The sequence below is a fragment of the Triturus cristatus genome, chromosome 7, assembly GCF_964204655.1.
Source record: "Triturus cristatus chromosome 7, aTriCri1.1, whole genome shotgun sequence".
NCBI lineage: Eukaryota > Metazoa > Chordata > Amphibia > Caudata > Salamandridae > Triturus > Triturus cristatus.
In genome coordinates, this window is record NC_140590.1 from 1,619,139,672 (window position 1) to 1,619,160,927 (window position 21,256).

The 21,256-nt window shown below is 49.1% G+C and overlaps 1 protein-coding gene across 1 annotated transcript in view; it reads right to left on the bottom strand.

Moving 5' to 3' along the window:
• Positions 1–17,389, bottom strand: part of SCRT2 (scratch family transcriptional repressor 2) — a 47,993-nt gene extending 30,604 nt beyond the window's left edge. Inside the window, exon 1 of the mRNA XM_085619558.1 lies at positions 17,054–17,389. Coding sequence (XP_085475684.1) covers positions 17,054–17,195 — 142 coding nt within the window. The 5' untranslated portion in view covers positions 17,196–17,389. The remainder of the gene's footprint in view (positions 1–17,053) is intronic.
• Between the last annotated feature and the right edge of the window lie 3,867 nt (positions 17,390–21,256).

Consider the following 21,256-nt stretch of genomic DNA (forward strand, 5'->3'; position numbering starts at 1 on the left):
TTCTGCTGTAAAAATCAATCCTACAATTAAATATGTGTAACGTAGTCTCCTACAAGGAGAAATGTACAGCTAGAGAATTTGTTTGAGCAAGTGCAACTTTCAGATGTTCCATGTTTGGTACTTCAGACCTGGCCGCAAGGAGCCAAGTGTCTGATCCTGCATTTGCCTGTGTGCTCTCAATAGTAAAATTAAAAACGTATTTTTAAATTAGTGAATAATTCCACGGTGTTTGCCCCTTCTAAGCATTGCAAGTAACAGGTTACCATTATCCAAATCAATGGTAGCGTACTAATCTATTTTGAGTGGATGTAAAGATCAGTTGTCTTTCCTGGAATTCAGGTTTATGATCTGCAGGGCCCACCAGATGCCAGCAGAGACTGTTTAATCCATTGATCCATCTTGTAGACCAAGACAGAAGAAAATACTTTTCTTCATCAGAAGCCCAAGCTTGATGGATCCACCCTCGGTATGTCCAGCAGTTGTGGTCTTCTGTGGTGCCATTTCTCATGCTGAGACTTAGAAATTCCCATTAACCTCTACTTGTATGATTCCCGCTTTATGTTACTACACAATGGGTAAACATGTTACACTAAGCATATGTTGAGTTTTTTAATTCCTGGTTTGTTTTTTCTTCATTTTTAGCGTTTAGGCCGCATAAAGATCTGTTTTTCTTTTTGCAAGAAGCTCCCTGAACATTTATTACATAGTTCAGTTGCAAAGTCTATTGTAAGGTAGCCAGCCCATCAAATCTTGAAGAGACCAACAACGGTACCTCTGGCACCACAACGGTGTCTTTGTGTAGGATTTGACACGAGACGCGGCCTAATGCAGCGGAATCCAAGGAAGGCCCAAGAGGAGGAGATCCCTGTCAAATTTTGAAGGTGATGAATGAATATGGACAATTCTTTCTAGGTAGGATTATATTATAAGCATATCTGAAAATCTGGCTTTAATCTGGCCTGGTGCTTTCACTGACAAACATTACTTTTTCTTATTTTAATCTTTCTGAAGGCTGCCAGAATAAAGGATTAATAGGCTGTACCACTGAAAATTGAAAGCAGTCTTTTCCTGGATGTCAGCCATCTATGTTGGATCCATATGTTGAGTCTATAAGAGCACTCTTTCTCATGGAGCCCAAACAGACAGATGACAAGTCTTTTCTTGGTAAAGAAGGAGCCTACAAAGAAGTGGGCCACCATGGTGGGTCAGGGATCTGCGTTCTTTTAGAACATGATACCCAAGGTAATCTAGTGAATGCTCCAATCGTAAAACAGGGTTGCTACACTTGTTTCTGACTTAGGTTAGAGTTGAAGGGTGTATTGCAAAGCTTCAGCCCTTCTTTCCCTCTTTTATGTGGTTGGTTAACCAGCTGGACAGATCTGGCAAGGACCATGAACATTTTGGTAGATTTTGCAGTGGAACATCCTCATTGAGCCTTTTGTTAGTAGTTTGTTAGGGAGATACATGTCTGCTTCCGAGATATAGTCCCTCCAGGCACTGTGAAAGTTATTTAACCACAGGTCCAGCCTTAAACCAATCCCCTCATAAACAAAGGGCTAAATATTCTCCAGTGTCAAAAGTACCAAGCAGGAATATATTTCCCTTTAGAACGTAGGGTTAGGCGTGACAGGTGTGCTTTAAAAGAGCATCAGTTTCTAAAAACAAGGAGAGAACGTTCTTAACTTTCACGGGTACTCAGCAGGGAACAGAAGAAGGGTGAACTAAAGGGGTCCCACTTGAGTTAACAACGAAATATGGGCTATTCGTAAGTTCTCACAGGTGGCATGGACGCGTGCATTTAAGGCGTATCCGCTTCTTATAAGAAGGAAGGAAGGGATATTCCTAAATTGCCACAATCAATCAATCAATCAATAATCTTATAAAGCACAACTACTCACCCGTGAGGGTCTCAAGGCGCTACTGACCCAATGAGAAGTTTCCTTTACCATCATGAAAGGGGAAAGAAGACTTCACGCTGGGGTTTTGTAACAATTAAGGAATATTCTCTCCCTCCTTGTTAAAACAAGAAATCAGGAGTTAGCCTTCGACAAAACGGTGACGGGAACTAAACAAGAGCCGCACTACTGTTTACCTCACTCCACCCTTCCGTCATCCCTTTGACCCTGAATGAAAGGAAAGCGGCAGAGTTCTTGAGATCACTCATTTCGCAACTGGCTAGTCCACCAGTGACTCTAGACCCCCACTATTGGCACACCCCCACTGTATTGCATGAGCTATATTGCATGATAACATACATACATGCCAAAAGACCCAATTTATGCAGCAGATTCCTTATTTTTAAAGCCAAAAATGGCTTTAACTTAGCTTCTTCCCACCTAAAAAATCCAGCGTTCAATAACAGGGTACAGTGGTAGACAATGCACTTGATACAATATTGTTGTAGGTCAGGCTGCTATTATTGACCTTGATAATCTGTGCTTTTCTTGACGCTGATATTCGGTGCTAATACTGCCCTTATATTGTGCACTATTATTGCCCTTGATATTGTGTGCTATTATTGCACTTGATATTGCATGCTGGTATTAACCTTGATATTGTGTGCTATTATTGACCTTGATATCATGTGCTATTAATGACCATGCTATCATGTGCTATTATAGCCCTTGATACCATGTGCAATTATTGCCCTTGATATTGTGTGCTATTATTGCCCTTGATATTGTGTGCGATTATTGCACTTGATATTGCATGCTGGTATTAACCTTGATATTGTGTGCTATTATTGACCTTGATATCATGTGCTATTAATGACCGTGCTATCATGTGCTATTATAGCCCTTGATACCGTGTGCAATTATTGCCCTTGATATTGTGTGCTATTATTGCCCTTGATATTGTGTGCTATTATTGCACTTGATATTGCATGCTGGTATTAACCTTGATATTGGTTGCTATTATTGACCTTGATATCATGTGTTATTATTAAGGCTCCCTGTTTTCCGTTTTTACGGATTTTTACAGATAAATACAGACAGAAAACATTTATTTTCTTGTCTGTATTTATTTTTAAATGTGGATAAAAACGGAAATTGGGTTGCTTTTTCAGTAATTCTATATAGTGTCTGACATGACTGCCAGGCCAATTGCTGTGCGGATTGATAGGTATAGGGATAAAAAAGAAAGGAATTTTAGTAAAGAGGTTTTAACAGAAGTAGATATGCACAAAGTTGATACTGAAATATGCATATTTTCTTATCAATGCATTGATTTATCTTTGTGGGGGTTTACAACATTGAAACCTCATAGCCATTCAAGCATGAGTGCATATTTACCGGTTAAATAAATGTGGAAATATACTAATTTCAGCTGCATTTTTCCACAAATTCCAAAATAAATATGGATAAATACAGATAAAATTAGCAAAAAATAAATATGGATAAATACAGGCGGAAATGTCAAAAAAATAAATACCATAAAACAGGGAGCCCTAGTTATTATTGACCTTGCTATCATGTGCTATTATAACCCTTGATACCGTGTGCAATTATTGCCCTTGATATTGTGTGCTATTATTGCCCTTGATTTTGTGCGCTATTATAGCCCTTGATATTGTGCACTATTATTGCCCTTGATATTGTGTGCTACTATTGACCTTGATATCATGTGCTACTATTGACCTTGATATCATGTGCTATTATTGACCTTGATATCATGTGCTATTATAGCTCTTGATACCGTGTGCAATTATTGCCCTTGATATTGTGCACTATTATTGCCCTTGATATTGTGTGCTACTATTGACCTTGATATTATGTGCTATTATTGCCCATGATATTATGTGCTATTATAGCCCTTGACATCATTTGCTATAATTGCCCTTGATATTGTGCGCTATTATAGCCCTTGATATTGTGCGCTATTATAGCCCTTGATATTGTGCACTATTATTGCCCTTGATATTGTGTGCTACTATTGACCTTGATATTATGTGCTAATATTGCCCATGATATTATGTGCTATTATAGCCCTTGATATCATAAGCTATAATTGCCCTTGATATTGTACGCTATTATAGCCCTTGATATTGTGTGCTATTATAGCCCTTGATATTGTGCGCTATCGTAGCCCTTGATATTTTGCACTATTATTGCTCTTGCTATTGTGCACTATTATTGCCCTTGATATTGTGTGCTACTATTGACCTTGATATTATGTGCTATTATTGCCCTTGATATTATGTGCTATTATAGCCCTTGATATCGTTTGCTATTATTGCCCTTGATATTGTGTGCTACTATTGACCTTGATATTATTGCTATTATTGCCCTTGATATTATGTGCTATTATAGCCCTTGATCTCGTTTGCTATTATTGCCCTTGATATTGTGCACTATTATAGCCCTTGATATTGTGCGCTATTATTGGCCAAGATATTTTGTGCTATTACAGCCCTTGATATTGTGTGCTATTATTGCCCTTGATATTGTGCGCTATTATAGCCCTTGATATTGTGCACTATTATTGCCCTTGATATTGTGTGCTACTATTGACCTTGATATCATGTGCTACTATTGACCTTGATATAATGTGCTATTATTGACCTTGATATCATGTGCTATTCTAGCCCCTGATACCGTGTGCAATTATTGCCCTTGATATTGTGCACTATTATTGCCCTTGATATTGTGTGCTACTATTGACCTTGATATTATGTGCTATTATTGCCCATGATATTATGTGCTATTATAGCCCTTGACATCATTTGCTATAATTGCCCTTGATATTGTGCGCTATTATAGCCCTTGATATTGTGCGCTATTATAGCCCTTGATATTGTGCACTATTATTGCCCTTGATATTGTGTGCTAATATTGACCTTGATATTATGTGCTATTATTGCCCATGATATTATGTGCTATTATAGCCCTTGATATCATTTGCTATAATTGCCCTTGATATTGTACGCTATTATAGCCCTTGATATTGTGTGCTATTATAGCCCTTGATATTGTGCGCTATCGTAGCCCTTGATATTTTGCACTATTATTGCTCTTGCTATTGTGCACTATTATTGCCCTTGATATTGTGTGCTACTATTGACCTTGATATTATGTGCTATTATTGCCCTTGATAGTATGTGCTATTATAGCCCTTGATATCGTTTGCTATTATTGCCCTTGATATTGTGTGCTACTATTGACCTTGATATTATTGCTATTATTGCCCTTGATATTATGTGCTATTATAGCCCTTGATCTCGTTTGCTATTATTGCCCTTGATATTGTGCACTATTATAGCCCTTGATATTGTGCGCTATTATTGGCCAAGATATTTTGTGCTATTACAGCCCTTGATATTGTGTGCTATTATTGCCCTTGATATTGTGCGCTATTATAGCCCTTGATATTGTGCACTATTATTGCCCTTGATATTGTGTGCTACTATTGACCTTGATATCATGTGCTACTATTGACCTTGATATAATGTGCTATTATTGACCTTGATATCATGTGCTATTCTAGCCCCTGATACCGTGTGCAATTATTGCCCTTGATATTGTGCACTATTATTGCTCTTGCTATTGTGCTCTATTATTGCCCTTGATATTATGTGCTACTATTGACCTTGATATCTTGTGCTATTATTGCCCTTGATATTATGTGCTATTATAGCCCTTGATATCGTTTGCTATTATTGCCCTTGATAGTGTGTGCTACTATTGACCTTGAAATTATGTGCTATTATTGCCCTTGATATTATGTGCTATTATAGCCCTTGATATCGTTTGCTATTATAGCCCTTGATATTGTGCGCTATTATTGGCCAAGATATTTTGTGCTATTACAGCCCTTGATGTTGTGTGCTATTATTGCCCTTGATATTGTGTGCTAATAGCTATTATTGCCATGATGCTGTGTGCTATTGTTGCCCTTGATACTCTGTGCTATTATTGACATTGATACTGCGTTATTATTGACCTTGATGTTGTGGACTATTATTGACCTTGATATTGCGTGCTTTTATTGACCTTGGTATTGCGTGTTATTATTGACATTGCTACCGCATGTTATTATTGACCTTGATATTGTGTCCCACGACCACAGTATTACTGCTGGAGAACTTTAAAAGCTTGAGAGGGAGCACACGAATGCTAAAAAAGGTGGCCCGGCCTACAGTCTTTCCGGCTCACAAAACCAGCTCCTAACCAACAGGCATCATTCACGTTGTGTGGCAGAGGTGGTGCAGGTGGCACGCTTTCCAGCGCACTCCATGCCATCCTCAGCCAGTAGCATCACAGCAAACCTGAGCTCAAATCCTTTATGGGAAACGTAAATGATTAGTGGCGGGAGATGTTATGTCATGTTATGCTATGTCGATTTGTATAGCGCACTGATCACTCGAGAGGGTATCTAGGCGCTTGGGCTAGGTGTATAGATCTGTGGTTCCAAGGAGCTTATATGACGAGCCAGGCCTTCAGCATCTTGAGGGACTCAAGCGGTGAGGAGGAGGCTCTGATGTGTTAAGGGAGGTCGTTCCATGTGGTAACCCCTACACCATACCTTCCATATGCTGGCAGGGTGATTAATAGCTTGTTTATCTAAACCTGGGGCATCAATGCGCTTTACAGCAGCCGTGAGGTCTTTGAGAGGCCAAGAAAACAAGCAGAAACAAAAAACTGAATGGGACGGGGCCTAACGGGTTCTACTCCAAACCTTCGCCCCTTTTCTTTTCTGCTTCAGAGTCCTAAAGCCCTGTTATCTTGAGGGTCTGTCCCCTACATTGAAGGCCCCACGCCTGCTCTCTTCCTGAACCTTTCCCAAGCCCCCTCTCTATTTTGTTCCCTCCCACAATTAAACCACCAGCCTCCACCGTGGTCACCTCCTGGCTGGACCACTGCCTCTTCTTTCCAGTAGCGCTTGCCTGCTTCAACCCGTTCTACTGCTGCCTGGAGGACCATCCCAAACTCTGGCTTCTCATCCTTGCACCCAACCCCACAAGTAAGATTGCTATAGGACTCCATGTCTCCAGAGACATGCAGCCATACAGGACCGAGTTCAATAATAGAATGCTTGCTTTCTGGATGTTATATTCCAGGCTCACCTCCATTTGCACTAACATCTGAAAACGATGATTTGTAAAAAAAAAAAAAAATCTCAGGGCTGCAGCATTGCGGCCTTGTTGACGTGGAGCTGTCTGATAACCTTGCCCGGGGTGAGGCAAGGTCAGGAAGCAGGGTTTCTGCCTTATCCTCGAGGGCTGATCTTGTGATGGCAGCCTTCATGTCCCTCCCACTCAAAGCGCTTTGAGGTGGCGACCAGCTACATGACGCGCTCTACAAATGCATTAAATAACCCGTTGCCTTCAAGAAATGCACGTGCATCGCCGAAGCAGGCGCAGCACCGAACGAGCTTTCTAGCCACTAACAGCGCGTAGATAAGAAAGCGTGAGCGACAAAGGCCGACGGTAATGACGTGTCCACAAGTGCTTCGACCCACGTGCTCGTGTGTTAAATGCTCGGCTGCAAAAGCCCGTTCCCCCTTCCACCCCGGGGACAATGGCGTCCCTCCGCAGCCACCCCTAGCCTGGCAGCAGTGCGGTGGGCTGCGCACAGGTGGTAAGTCCTTCCTTAATGCCCTTTCTTCCTATCCCCCTCGCTCCCGCGCCCCTCCCCCCGCCCTGTGTACAGAGCGCCGTCACACGCTGCCTGCTTGGGGAAGAAATGCTTCCCTCAGCAATTTTTCACACTTCCTTGGAACGCCGAGCAAGGTTATTTTCAGCAGAACAGCCTGAGCCCGGCGTCTATTCTTGCACTCACCCCTCCCCCTCTCCCTCGCTCCACCTCTCTCTCCGCGTGTGACTGAGTCTCGCTCTCTCTCTTCTTCTGGTTCTCTCTCATTTACCCCCCTCCCCTCATTCTTTCTAATATCTCTCCCCCCCTTCTCTCTTCTCCCCACTCATTCTCCCCTCCATCTTTCCCCCTCTTTCTCTCAGCGTATGGAGTGAGCCTCGCGCGCTCTCTCGCGCCTTCTGTTTCCCCTGCACGTGCCCCTCTGTCGTTCTTTGTGATCTTGTTCTCTTTCTTGATCTCCCCCTTTCTTGTTTTGCTTCCTTCGCTCTCCTGTCACTGTATATCATCCTATGTTCCCTCTTCCCCTCCTTCCCTCCCCCTCCCTCCCTCTATTTCTGTTTCTTTTTCTCACCCCCTCGCCACTTCTCTCTTCCACATCTTCCTCTCTCCCTCGCCAACTCTTCCCCCTCTATTCATTCTGTCCCTTTCTTACCCTCGTCTCTTTCTCCCACAACCCCTTCCTGTTTCTCCCCCTCTCGTTCTATTCATCAATCTATCCCCACCTTTCCCCCTCCCCGTGACCCCCTCGTTCCCTGTTGTTGTTAGGCCTGGGCAAAAATTTCGTTCCGTTCGCGGAAATTGCGATAATTTGACATTTTTGCGTTCCGCGGAGAGCGCGAAAATGTCAAAAATTCCGGTTTCCGCAGCTTGGCGATAATTTGTTTCTTGCTCGCGCTGTAAAATGATACATTCTCACGCGCGCGCGATCGCCTTACCTGAATCCCTGCGTTCGCCGACAAGTTTTCTTGATCCGGTCGCGTTCTCCATGAGATGTTGTATTGTTTTTAGCCATTTGCGCTGTCTCGCGACAGTTCGCGCCCGCAGTGACGTCATGCGTCGCGCGATCACGTCTTTCTTCTCGCGATCATGCACCGCGAGAACAACTCAAAACAAGATGGCCGCGCCCGCAAGCAACCACATGGGTAAGTTGGCGACCCGCAACCATGCAGAAAATCTCGCGAACATGCCGGAAAAAAACTTCCGCATCTTCGCGATATTTCTGCTTGTTTGCGATAATTTTAAACATTCTCGCGATAATTTGCGAAGGTTAATTCCGCAAATTCCGCCCACCCCTAGTTGTTGTTACTCATTCCCTCCCTCACGCCCTCTGTCTGTTTCTGTATCCCCCTCATCGCAAGTCTCCATAAACTCAACACATGAATGCATCGACCTCTATGCTGGGGCCCCTGTGCCAGCGAAGGAGTCCGAAGGTGACGCCGCAGCCCACGGAAGTGGCGCATAGTGCAGCCGCGTGTGTGATCCTGGGCTGGTAACAGAGAGGGGGAGGGGCCTGAAGGTCAGAGCTGGGGTTCACTGGCGCAGGAGTGTGTGATCCAGGCATACACAAGGGGGCGCTGGAGTCTAGCCGTGAGATACACGAGCAGCGCTTTGTTTAGGGTCCAGTAGTGAAACAGGGAGGGCTGAAAGTCAGGATTCATGCACATTGCTGGAGCTGGTGGTGTGATCCATTAAAGATACACGGATGCTCGAGGTCACGAGTGAAGTACATTAGCAGAACTGTGCTCATGACCCTGGCCAGCAGGGTCAGGGTTGAAATACTTTGACAGAGGTGCTTGTGTCTTCCCAATCATGGCACGCGCCGGTGGTGAGGGGCTGCAGGTCATGGTAAAGGTGCCGTGTGACCCCAGTGAAAGGAAACCATGGGAGCTGAACGCCTGGAGTGGTGTGCAGGGCGCCAATCTCTCTCTTTGCTCCCCCTACCCCTCTCTCTCTGTCTCTCTCACTCTTTCTGTCTCCCTCTCTCTGCCTCTCTCTCTTACTCTTTCCCTCTCTCACTGCCTCTCTCTTTTTCTGTCTCCCTCTCTCTTCCTCTCCCTCTCTTTCTCTCTATATCTGTCTTTCTCGCTCTGTCTCTCTATGTCCCCTCTCACTCTTTCTCTGTCCCTCTATTTGTCTCTCTGTCTCCCTCTGTCTCCCTCTCTCTCTCTCTCTCCCCCACTCTCCTTTTCTCTCTATATCTGTCTCTCTATATCTCTCTCTATTTCTGTCCCTCTCTGTCTCTCTCGCTGTTTCACTGTCTTTCTCTCTCTCTCTCTGTTTCTCTGTCTCTGTCTCTCTCTCTCGTTCTCTGTCTCTCTCTGTATCCCAGCCTCTCTTTCTCTGTCTCTCTCGCTCTGTTTCTCTGTCTCTCGCTCTGTTTCTCTGTCTCTCTCTCTCTCTCTGTCTCTCTCTCTGGTTCTCTCTCTCTCTCTCTGTATCTCTGTCCCTCTCTGTCTCTCTCTCTCTCATTCTCTGTCTCTCTCTGTATCCCGGCCTCTCTTTCTCAGTCTCTCTCCCTCTGTTTCCAGGGCCGGACTGGCCGTAGCGGGCACCGGGCAATCCCCAGGTGCGCCGCACGGGTGGGGGCCGGTTTTGGGCCCCTGGGGGCCGTTTTTGTTACAGGCCCGTTTTTGCAGCATCGGCCCTGTAACAAAATCGGCCGAACACCGGCCCTGGTAAAGAGCTCAGCGGCACCCCCAAACCCCGGGGGGCCGGCCGAGCACATTGCCAGGGCCGGTTTTGGTTCCCAGTCCGGCCCTGTCTGTTTCGCTGTCTCTCGCTCTGTTTCTCTGTCTCTCTCTCTCTCTGTTTCTCTATCTCTCTCTCTGGTTCTCTCTCTCTCTCTGGTTCGCTCTCTGTCTCTGGTTCTCTCTCTATGCGGCTGGCTACAGGTTGGAAATAAAGTTCTCCAGCAGTGCTGTGTGGGGCAGTGCACGGGTACTGCAGAGCTGCTACAGGTGCCCCCTCCCATTTTACACTTCCCTTAGGAGCCCCGCCATCTTCTGTACCAGAGGACGGGGGAAGGAGGATGTGGCTGGGTGTTTGTGTGTGCACAGCTATTGGTAAAGGATTGCTGGCCCCTTTACAGCTGGTGTCTGATCAGAGGGAGATGCAGAAAAGGGGCGGGGCAGCTTATGTGGGGGATCCGATAGAGGGCGTGAGAAAAAGGCCTGTCCAGGGTCCCAAAGACACGGGCCAATTTGCTTGCTTGTCTGGCCCCCTTGGACATCGGCTGGTTTGTCTGGTCCCTCCAGGGCCCCATAGACATGGTGGACAGTTTCGTTGGTTCCATAAGTGTGGGCGTTCTTTGCGGAGGCTTGTCTACCTCTAAAGCAGGCCTGGGCAGTGAACTCTGTTACTTTCGCAGAGTTTTCTGAGTTTTCCGCACTCCGCGGAATTCCGAAAAAACAAAGCTAAGCAGAGTTTTTTCCACGCTCGCTCTCGCCAGAAGAAAATCTAATGCTAGACCACATCCCAGTGAGATTTCTCAAGATGAACGGCCGCGGATGGTCACGACCGCTCGCATTGAGAAACCATCCGTTCGCGTTGAGGAAACAGCCGCTCGAGTAGAACATCTACTTGAGCTGTAGAAAGATGCTGCCCCCTCTTGTGCTGCGCACGGTGCCATTCGCGCCTATTTTTCCGGCGCAGGTCAATCACCCAGCGCTAAAAATCAGCGCAAACGGCGTGACCTAACACACTCCGCCACTTGCGAAACTCCACGTGGTGCGGCACTTCGCGAACTCCGCCCAGGCCTACTGTAAAGCTCTCATTGCAGCACTGCAGGGAAGTTTCTATGGCATGCCTGGGGTGCATTTAGCTCACCTTATGTGAGATGTCAGGCAGGGATCGACCAACTTTGACCCTTAAGCACTACCCTTCCCCACACAGTCCAGGCCATATGCTCCTCTCAGCTGGTACAACAACCCCTGCCCTGCACTCAAAAGAGCCCTAACCCGGAAGAGCCTTACATTGGAGGATCGGGGATTCTTACATCCAGGTGCACTCTACTTGGCGCCCTGGCCAGACCAGCTGATGGTACAAGACGGTTCACTCTGCACAAGGGACAAGACCCGTGGCCACCCGCAGAGGAGGTCAGGGACCTGGGGGAAAGAGGCAGGGGTCTGGGCACAGAGGAAGGGGCCTGGGACACAGAGAGAAAGGTGCCACACAGAGAGAAGAGGGCATGTGAAACCTAGAAAGCAGATATTGGGCAGTGGAGAAGTAGGCATGAAGAACAGAGGACAGGACCAGTGTTAAGAGGGAACTGGCGTACAGTGGATTGAGAAACCTTGGGGCACAAAGAGAAAACACCAGAGAATGGGGCCTGAGGCAAAGAGGAAGTGGGTGAAGCGAGCAGAGAAAAGGGACCTGCAGACACAGGTGAAAGGGGCATGAGGCGCAGAAGAACAGGGCACTGGGCACAGAGGAAGTGGGCATGGGCAATAGAGAAAGGGAGCCAAAGTGAATGGGGGCACAGACAGGAGGATTTCAACACACAGGAAGGGAGCATTGGGACAGAGATGAGGACCATGAAGTAGGCCTGGGCGGTGAACTCTGCTCCGCTTGCAGAGTTTGCGGAGTTTTCCGCACTCAGCGTTATGCGGAGATCGCGGAGTTCCCAAAAACTCTGCTTCGCGCAGCGGAGTTTTTTTCCTCGCTCGAAGTTCACCAACGCCAAATTGGCGAGCACGAGCAAAATAAATCAACTTCCTGGCGAGAATTTTCCTCGTTCCCGATTATCAACATCAAGTTGGCGAGTGTGAGTGTGGAAAATAAACCTCCCAGCGTGATTTTTCAAAGCGCGGGGGGGTCAGGTTTCTCATTGGGAGTGGTCGCGTACGCTCGCAACTGGTCGTGTTGAGAAACTGCCCGTTCGCGTTGAGAAAGCTGACGCTCGAGTAAAAATCTACTTGAGTGCCAGAAAAGGAAAGCCTGCGCTTTGCATGGTGCCGTTCGCGATGATTGCACAGTGCGGACAAGCATCCAGCACTGTGCAATCAACGCAAACAGCATTTTTCTATCAAACTCCGCCGCTCGCGGAGATCTGCGTAGTGCGGTGGAGGTTTTTCACCACTTCGCGGAGTTTCACGTAGCGCAACTCCATAAAATCCGCCCAGGGTTACCATGAAGGCGAAGGGGGGGTGCTTGTGGTACCGAGGAAGAGGCTGGGGGTGCATGGAAAGAGCCTCAGTTAAATCCTGGGGAAAGGATGTAGCCTTACGGCTAGAGAGGTCGACATTAAAGCTGGGGAACCGGGTTCGAGTCTCGGCAACAACGCTAAACATCCTGTGATCCGGGCACATCTGTTAATCTCCCCGTGCCTAACAAACATGAATGTGTCCTTGTGTATCAAAACTGGTGCTATGTAACCGCGATATCTTCGGGTATAGTTCGCGCTTATATAAAATTCTAAAAAAAGAAAAAATGAGTATGAGGCCTGGAGCACATGGAAAGAGCCTCAGTTAAAGAGAAAGAGGCCTGGGGTGCATGGAAGATATTCCTGGGCACAGAAAGGGCACAGGCCACAAAAAGGTCTCTGGGGTGTAGTGGGAGAGGTCATGGGTCACACGGGGAGGTTGAACTGGTACAGAGGGAGAGGGCATGTGGTGCAGATGACACAGAAAGCGACCTGGGCTACAAAGAGGGTCACGGGGGAGGACAGAGGAGAGGGACTGGAGCACGGATGCAGGAACAGGAGTTATGGAGGACGGAGCATGGGACAAAGAAGAAGCGGTGGAGGGCACAGGGGAAGTGAGCATAGCACGGGGCATGCGGGAAGGGAGAGGGGCGTAGAAGAAGGGGCATGAGGAATCGAGGAAAAAGAACTGGGAGGAGCAAAGGAGGAAGGCCCGGGGCAAAGAGCGGATAGCACGGGCTGTCAAAGGGCACAAACGGAGGCGCATGGAGCACAGACGGAGGGAAGCATGGGGCACAGAGGAGGGAGCATGGAGCACAGAGGAGGGAGCATGGAGCACAGACGGAGGGAGCATGGGACACAGACGGAGGGAGCATGGAGCAGAGACGGAGGGAGCATGGGGCAGAGACGGGGGCATGGAGCACAGACGGAGGGAGCATGGGGCAGAGACGGGGGGCATGGAGCACAGACGGAGGGAGCATGGGGCAGAGACGGAGGGGCATGGAGCACAGATGTAGGGGGCATGGGGCAGAGACGGAGGGAGCATGGGGCAGAGATGGAGGGAGCATGGGGCAGAGATGGAGGGAGCATGGAGCACAGACGGAGGGAGCATGGGGCATAGACAGAGGCAGCATGGGGCACAGATGGAGGGAGCATGGAGCACAGACGGAGGGAGCATGGAGCACAGACAGAGGGAGCATGGAGCACAGACGGAGGGAGCATTGGGCACAGACGGAGGGAGCATGGAGCACAGACGGAGGGAGCATGAAGGAGAGACGGAGGAGCATGGACCACAGACGGAGGGAGCATGGAGCACAGACGGAGGGAGCATGGGGCACAGACGGAGGGAGCATGGGGCACAGATGGAGGGAGCATGGAGCACAGACGGAGGGAGCATGGAGCACAGATGGAGGGAGCATGGGGCACAGACGGAGGGAGCATGGAGGACAGACGGAGGAGCATGGAGCACAGACGGAGGGAGCATGGGGCACAAACAGAGGGAGTATGGGGCACAGGGAGAAAGAGTCCAAGTGCACACAGGGCGGGGGCCTGGCGCACAGAGAGAAAGAGTCTTAGGGCTCAGAGGTAAGGAGCCTGTGGCACAGAGGTAAGGAGCCTGGGGCACAGAGGAAAAGAGCCTGGGGCACAGAGGAAAAGAGCCTAAGGCACAGAAGCAGGGAGCCTGGGGCACAGAGTTAAGGGGCCTGGGGCACAGAGGGAAGGAGCCTGGGCACAGAGGTAAGGAGCCTGGAGCACAGAGGCAAGGAGCCTGGAGCACTTAGATAAGGAGCCTGGAGCACAGAGGTAAGGAGCCTGGGCACAGAGGGTAGGGGCCTGAGGCACAGAAGTAAGGAGCCTGAGGCACAGATGTAAAGAGAACTGGAGCACACAGGTAAGGAGCCTGGAGCACAGAGGGAAAGAGCCTGTGGCACACAGGTAAGGGGCCTGGAGCACAGATGCAAGGAGCCTGGAGCACATGGGTAAGGAGCCTGGAGCACACAGGTAAGGAGCCTGGAGGACAGAGGTAAGGAGCCTGGAGCACAGATGCAAAGAGCCTGGGGCACAGAGGGAAAGAGCATGGTGCACAGAGGGAACGAGTCTAGGGCACAGGGGATTGGGAATTAAGGCACACAGATTGGGGCTTGAACTAAGAGGAAGCGGTGAGGCACAGAGGAAGGAACATGAGGTACAATGGAAGGGGCCCTGGGAACAGAGAAGGAGAGAGAGGGCCACAAACGAAGGAGTCGAGGCACATGGGAACTGTACACGAGGAACAGGAAGAACCTGTGTCGTTGCGGAAGGGAGCCTCGGGCCTCCAGGATGCAGCATGCCATATAGGGGAAAGGGTCGTGGGACAAAGCGGGGCTCCGAGGAATGGGGCCTATGGCAAAACGGAAGGGAGCCTGGGACGGAGAGGGAGGGACGTGGGGCACAGGCGAAGGAGGGCCGGAGCCCAGACAGAGTAGGCCTTGGGCAGTGCTGAAAGGACCATGGGCATGCATGAAGGTCCCTGTGGCACGGATGAAATGAGACGGGGCACAAAGTAAGAGGCCCTGATCACGGAGGCATGATGGGAGCGGCCACGGAGGAAGGTGGCTGAAGAACAGAGGAGTACTCCTGCGTCACAGAGGAGGCGCGTGAGCGACATAGGAGTGTAGAAAGAGGATGTGAACACAGAAGAAGGACCAGGGGCATGGTAGTAGTACGCATGGGGCCGACAGGAATGAGCACGTGACAGGAATGGACACCAGGAACAGAAGAAGAGGGGCTCACGTGCAGAGGAAGGGCTCGGAGCCCAGAATAATGGGATGGGACTGGGGGGGGGGGGGGGGGGGGGCGGTGGTGGAGGGCGCACAGAAAAACGGTCTCCGCAGCACCTGTGTTATCATCCTCAGGGGGTCTCCACCAAACCCACTGTACATCTGCAAGTCGGTCATCCGACGTGAAACTTTAAGATCCCGCACCACACTTTTGTTGGGCATCATTTTGTGTTACGTCACTTGTATGCTGACCAGAGGAAAAGGCACTGGGGTACAGATGATGTGTGTATGTATCACAGGGGCACAGAGGAAGAGTGGACGAGGCCCTCACGAGAGGGGGGAGGGGTACAGGGAAGAGGACATGGGGTTCAGAGACAGAGAGGTAAGCTTGAGGTCCAAGGAGTCGATGTATGGGGCCTGAATGAAAGGAGATGAGGCAGAGAAAAGGACTGGGGCACAAAGAATGGGGACACTGGCGTAGACAGCGTGGGCCTGGGGCACAAAGGGAAAAGAGGGCCTGGGGGAGTGAGGAGAGGACCTGTGGCAGGGAGGATGTGTGGATGAAAGAGGGGGATTGGGTACAAAGAAAGGGGCCCTGGGTACAGAGGAAGTGGAGGGCACCGGGGAAAGGGAGGGAGCGGTTGTGGAGACAAGGAGCTGTGAAGGAGAGCTTGGAGCAGAAGGATTCTAGGGTACAGAGGCAGTGGCCTCAGCAGCAGGCTGTAGCCCCCCATTCTGTACTCTCTCCAAGCCTGACCCAGACTCCCCCTTTCCATCCAGCACAGTGCGGGCCACCCCACATACCTCCACAGCTCAGTAATTATATAACGGCCCACCACTCCTCCCAGTTCACACCGTCCTAGCCCTGTGCTTCCATCGCAGACCGATACACCCCCATGACTTCCGGCCAGAGATAGTAGCATGCCGTCGAAGCACAGGATTGTCGTCACAGCCCGCCACAGTTCAGCGCACCTCCCATCCCAGTACACTCGGTGCACACCATCCCACACCTCACAGCTCATCACTACATGGCTCACTTCGCAGTCCAGCTCGCGCACCTGTCATATACGAGGGCGCTTTCTATCACTTCTCATCACAGCCATGTACACCTCCCATCTTAGCCCCCCCCCCCCCTCACCCCCGTACATCCACGGCAGCCCAGAATAACCCCATCATAGTTCAACATGTCTTACATCACACCCTCGACCCATCGCAGCTCCTATTAAAGGCCAGTTCGTTCCTCAGAAAAGTCCAGTGCACGTGCCATCAGACAAGGTGTGCACGTGCCGTCACGTATCTCAACATAGTTCAACATGCCTCCCATCACAGCCCACCTCCCGTGACAGGCCAGCACGTCTCTCCGTCGTAGTCCAGTGCACCCCTGTACGCCCCATCACGCCACTGCACACACCATTCTAGCTCTGCATCTCCCATCGCAGCGCTATACGCCCTCCCGCGCAGCCCAGCAGCATGTTGCGCATAGAGGGCACGGGCACGCGCCTCTTTAATTCCCATAAACCGAACCCTGAAACCTCAAACCCCGAAAACAAACAGCGACTCACCATGTTCACTGTCCGGGACCCCCAGGCTGCTGAGCGTCTGGCCCAGTACGTAGGAATCCTCCAGCAGGTGGTAGTTAGGGGCTCCTCCGCCAGACTGAAAATCGTCCAATTTAATCTTTTTCACAAGAAACGAGCGCGGCATAATTCTGCACTCGAGGACGCTTAAAAAAATGTCCTTCTTGTGACCCCGTACGCAGAAATCGGGCCCCCTGCAGACGGGAGCAATCACGGAAGCCCGGTGCTTGCTGGATGCGCCCTGGATTCAGCACTGGACAGCGCCGACTTTTCTGCAGTAGCTGGAGAGCGGGAGGGAGGGCGGAGAGCAGCCTGGTGGGAGGGAGGGCGTCGCCTGAACTAGCTGAGCTCAGCAGCGCCGTCTTTATATGGGGCTCCGGCCCGAGATCAGGTGGTGCTATGCGATGGAGCTGGTTAGCTCCCTAATCCATCAAAAGTCCCCCAGGACAATCACCACATTACCAATGAACCGGCTGTGCGGGGAGGAGGGGCGGAGGGGCACTTTCCTCAGACAAAAACACTGATACGTCAAGAGTCCTCCAAACAATGGGTGCCAGGCTTGGGAAGGGGTATCTACCTCCGCCACCTCGACAGAAGCGGCGTGAAGGCACCAGTACTGCCCGCAAAACGGGAAAAAACACAACAAAGACTTGTTTTTGTCTAGCGCCTAAATGATAACACTACTTCGTGTTTTATCCAGCACTAGCTTCTGCAGATTTTTCTTTATAGCGCAGGGAATAACGGGTATTAAAATCTTTCAGCCTAATTATCGTGTATCGGCTCCGGCAGGCTTAAAGGTCGAGTTAGCCTGCCTGTTGCAGATATCTGCAGAAAGCGCCAACCACCCTGGTAAATGCATTGGTTCGGTTCGTCCTCCGAGTTACATTATCCTGGTCGTGTTGACCGTGGTCCAATACTTTGTTCCACATCCTGGCTGTGTGATATATTTGGGGATCGAATCAACCGTGCGCACATTTGTATTATTCTGACCATGCCCCCGGCATTTTAACCCCCTCTAAGTTGTATTTTCAGGCGAACGGAATGCCATGCGCCCTGATGGCATTGCTGCCAGTCGTACGTATAGCAGACACACCTGGAATTCTATATCGGCGCTTAAATATAGTTGTTGCATTTTTCATCTGAACGCGAATTATTTTATCAACCTCGGAGGATGAAAGGTCGAGTCGGCTTCCCCTTTCGCCTATAGACTGCACACAAGTGTGTTTGGCAGGCACCCACATCACTGAGCGATGCTACGACTTACTCCTGCACATGCTTGCCTGTCCTGGGGTTTTATTTTACTCCATATCCAGCTATCTGCGCCTGACTTTTGGACATTGTTTTAGACAATGACTTTCTCCTACCCCCCCCCCCCCCCCCCCCCAAAAGAAAGAAATCTGTTATATGCAACTTTTATATTTCTATCTAGATAAGCTTACATCTGTAACTACTTCCTTTACATTTCACGACTTTATATTTTAGTCATCATTTTAATGTATTTATTTAGCGGCATCACCATTGTGTCAGGAGGGACACCTGTTATGTGCACCCTCATACAATTCAGCTGTCAGAGTTTGCTGTTTATACGTTACAATTATTGTCACCAGCGTTGCCGTGATTGTGCCCAAGTGCCCCTTACATTCGCCCCCACTCTTTTCAAGGACACCGTTTGAGTGCTTGGGTGAGGGGTCGGTGGGGGAGGAGGAAGGGATTGAAGCGGCATGGGGAGGGGGTAAACAGAAGGAGAGAGTGAGAGAAACAGAGGTGCAGGCAGCCTAGAGGGGGAGCGGGGTGGGGGGGGGAAGCCTGAGGGGGTTGTTTGGGGGGGGTGACTCGCGGTGAGAAGATGAAGTCTGTGTCCCTTGTTCCCTTTGTCTCGGAGCAGCCAGTGTGTTGTCAGAGGCTGTGAATAATACAGAGGGGTCCATATGGCATGTATTGGGGGAGGGAAGGGGCGAGATGCTGACACCGCCAGTTTGACAGTGCGGGGTAATAGACAGTGACGGACTTGGCTGTGCAACAGGGCGTGGGCGGGGCTTCCGGCTCTGATGCAGCACGAGGAGGTCGCAGGGGGCTGAGGCAGAAGGATGCCAGTGAACAGACACAGGGCCCAATCTGACTGTCCTTCCCATGCACGGGCCATAGAGATGCAGGCAAACCAAGGCCTGAACCATAGAGATGCGCAGAGGCCGAGGTCCAACCACGCTGTCTTTCCAGGTCCGAGCCATACAGATGCAGGGAATGATGGTCCTTCACATATATGTCGGGGGAATTTTGGTTAAATTAAAGATCCAGGGGCTAGCATTACCCATAACTCTTTTAATACCTCTCTTTCATTAAAGGAACCACAGAGAACGCTAAAAGCAAGAGTGTCTCTCAGCACAGAACAGTGCTCTACCACAATCCACAACGCCCCTGTTCCTGCTTCTGAAGACCGGCGAACTTCGGTAACTTCCATATAGGACTCGTTCTAATGACAACCTGCATGTACCGCTCCTTGAAAACCCCAACTTCACCACACAACCTGGCCTCCTGATGAGGTGAAACAGACTAATGTTAGTCAAAATGACACTAGCAACATCCGAGCAACACCAAAGGCACAAATGGCATTTTACTTACTTTACTAAGCAAATCAAACTGTTATCTTCTATTTTATTTAAAAAATAAAAATAAAAACACAAGTCCTGTTGAAACTGTACTCACCTGTAACTGGGGAAGCCGGTGAGATAATGTCATTAATATAATCTAGGGTCTTCTGCAGTGCTGAATTTGTAAACTACTGAGTGCCCATGCCCACATTTTTGCTCAGAAGTCTGCGGCCGGCGCTGTCAAAGGTCAGGGCGCCGAGTCCGAAGTCTGCTCAGTATTGATTCCACCTCGTTAATCCACCACCAGACCCCCCCCCCCCCTCCACCGGACTAGTGCAGCCTCTTGTTTTCTCCCTTCGTCATGCTTTTTTATAACTTTCACATCCTCCTCCTTTTTCCCTTGTGTGTTTTTCTTGTTCTGGGTCAACTTCTGATGAGGAAACATCTGTGCCAGTCTCTAAACCTAAGTGCTGGTGGGTCCCACCTGCAACCACCAGCTCAAATTAAGCACCGATCTCCTGACATATACTTGCAGAATTGTCCTTTTTGTCAAGACCAGAGGCTAGTGTTATGCATGCTTGAAGCCACCCAGAACCACTGGACGTACATGCTCCACAGGCTTCGAATAAGAAGTTGACAGTAGATGCATTTGACTGATTGGCAGCTTTCATTCTATCCTTCAAAGTGCCTCTGGCACAAACACCTCTCCTTTGCATGACCCATCAAGCTGAATGAGCAGTAGTGGCTGTTCTTCCGCTAAGGCGGAGTAGCGTCGCCCCGCTGTTGTGCAGCAGTGAAATAAATGAAAAATAAAATGATAATAACATTAAGGTTATTAACATTTTGTTTTGTCCTGCTGCGGCAGCAGCTTTGCTTCTCTGACGCGGGAGCAGGGGGAGTTGTGAGCACACTTTGTAAGTGCACATGAATGTTGGGCCGCCCATCTGGGACCGGCCAAACATTCATGCGCACTTAGCATGTTCTCCACCTAGGCTGCATTACAGTCTGGGTGGAGAACATGCCCAGGCTCCCATTCCCTGAAACCACCAGTACCTTATTTTACATTGATTTAGGGACTTCTTTAACCCCTTAAGTCGATCTCTACCTACACAAAATAAAAAGAAACGTAATAACTCAGGTGAAAAATCGCAGTGATCTAAGCTTTGTCATTTAACGGGGTCTAGAACTTTCAGCCCTGAAGATACTTCTCGCCGCAGTCTCTTTTGGTTTCCTGACACATTCGCTCACATATCCAACTATGGGGTAACGGCCACCAGTCTGCACGCTTTGGGTGGATTATCCCATCAGGAGTGATCAAAGATAGACACTGATAATCCTTAATTATTCCTTGTCTTGATGCTCTGCCCTACCCACAATCTGTGAAAAAAAAAAAAATCTACCCACAATCTGTGCCTGTTGAGAATCCACGCTCCTTCAAACATGTGTCCCACTCAGCGTGATCTTCATCACAGTTTACAAAATGATATCCATAACCTTCATTACCCCTACTGTTTTGACCAGTGCAGGTCTCTTTTGACTGGAGCCTCCTGGGGCACTCATCTGTTGCTTGTCACTGGAGACAGCATTTGTTTTGAAAGTG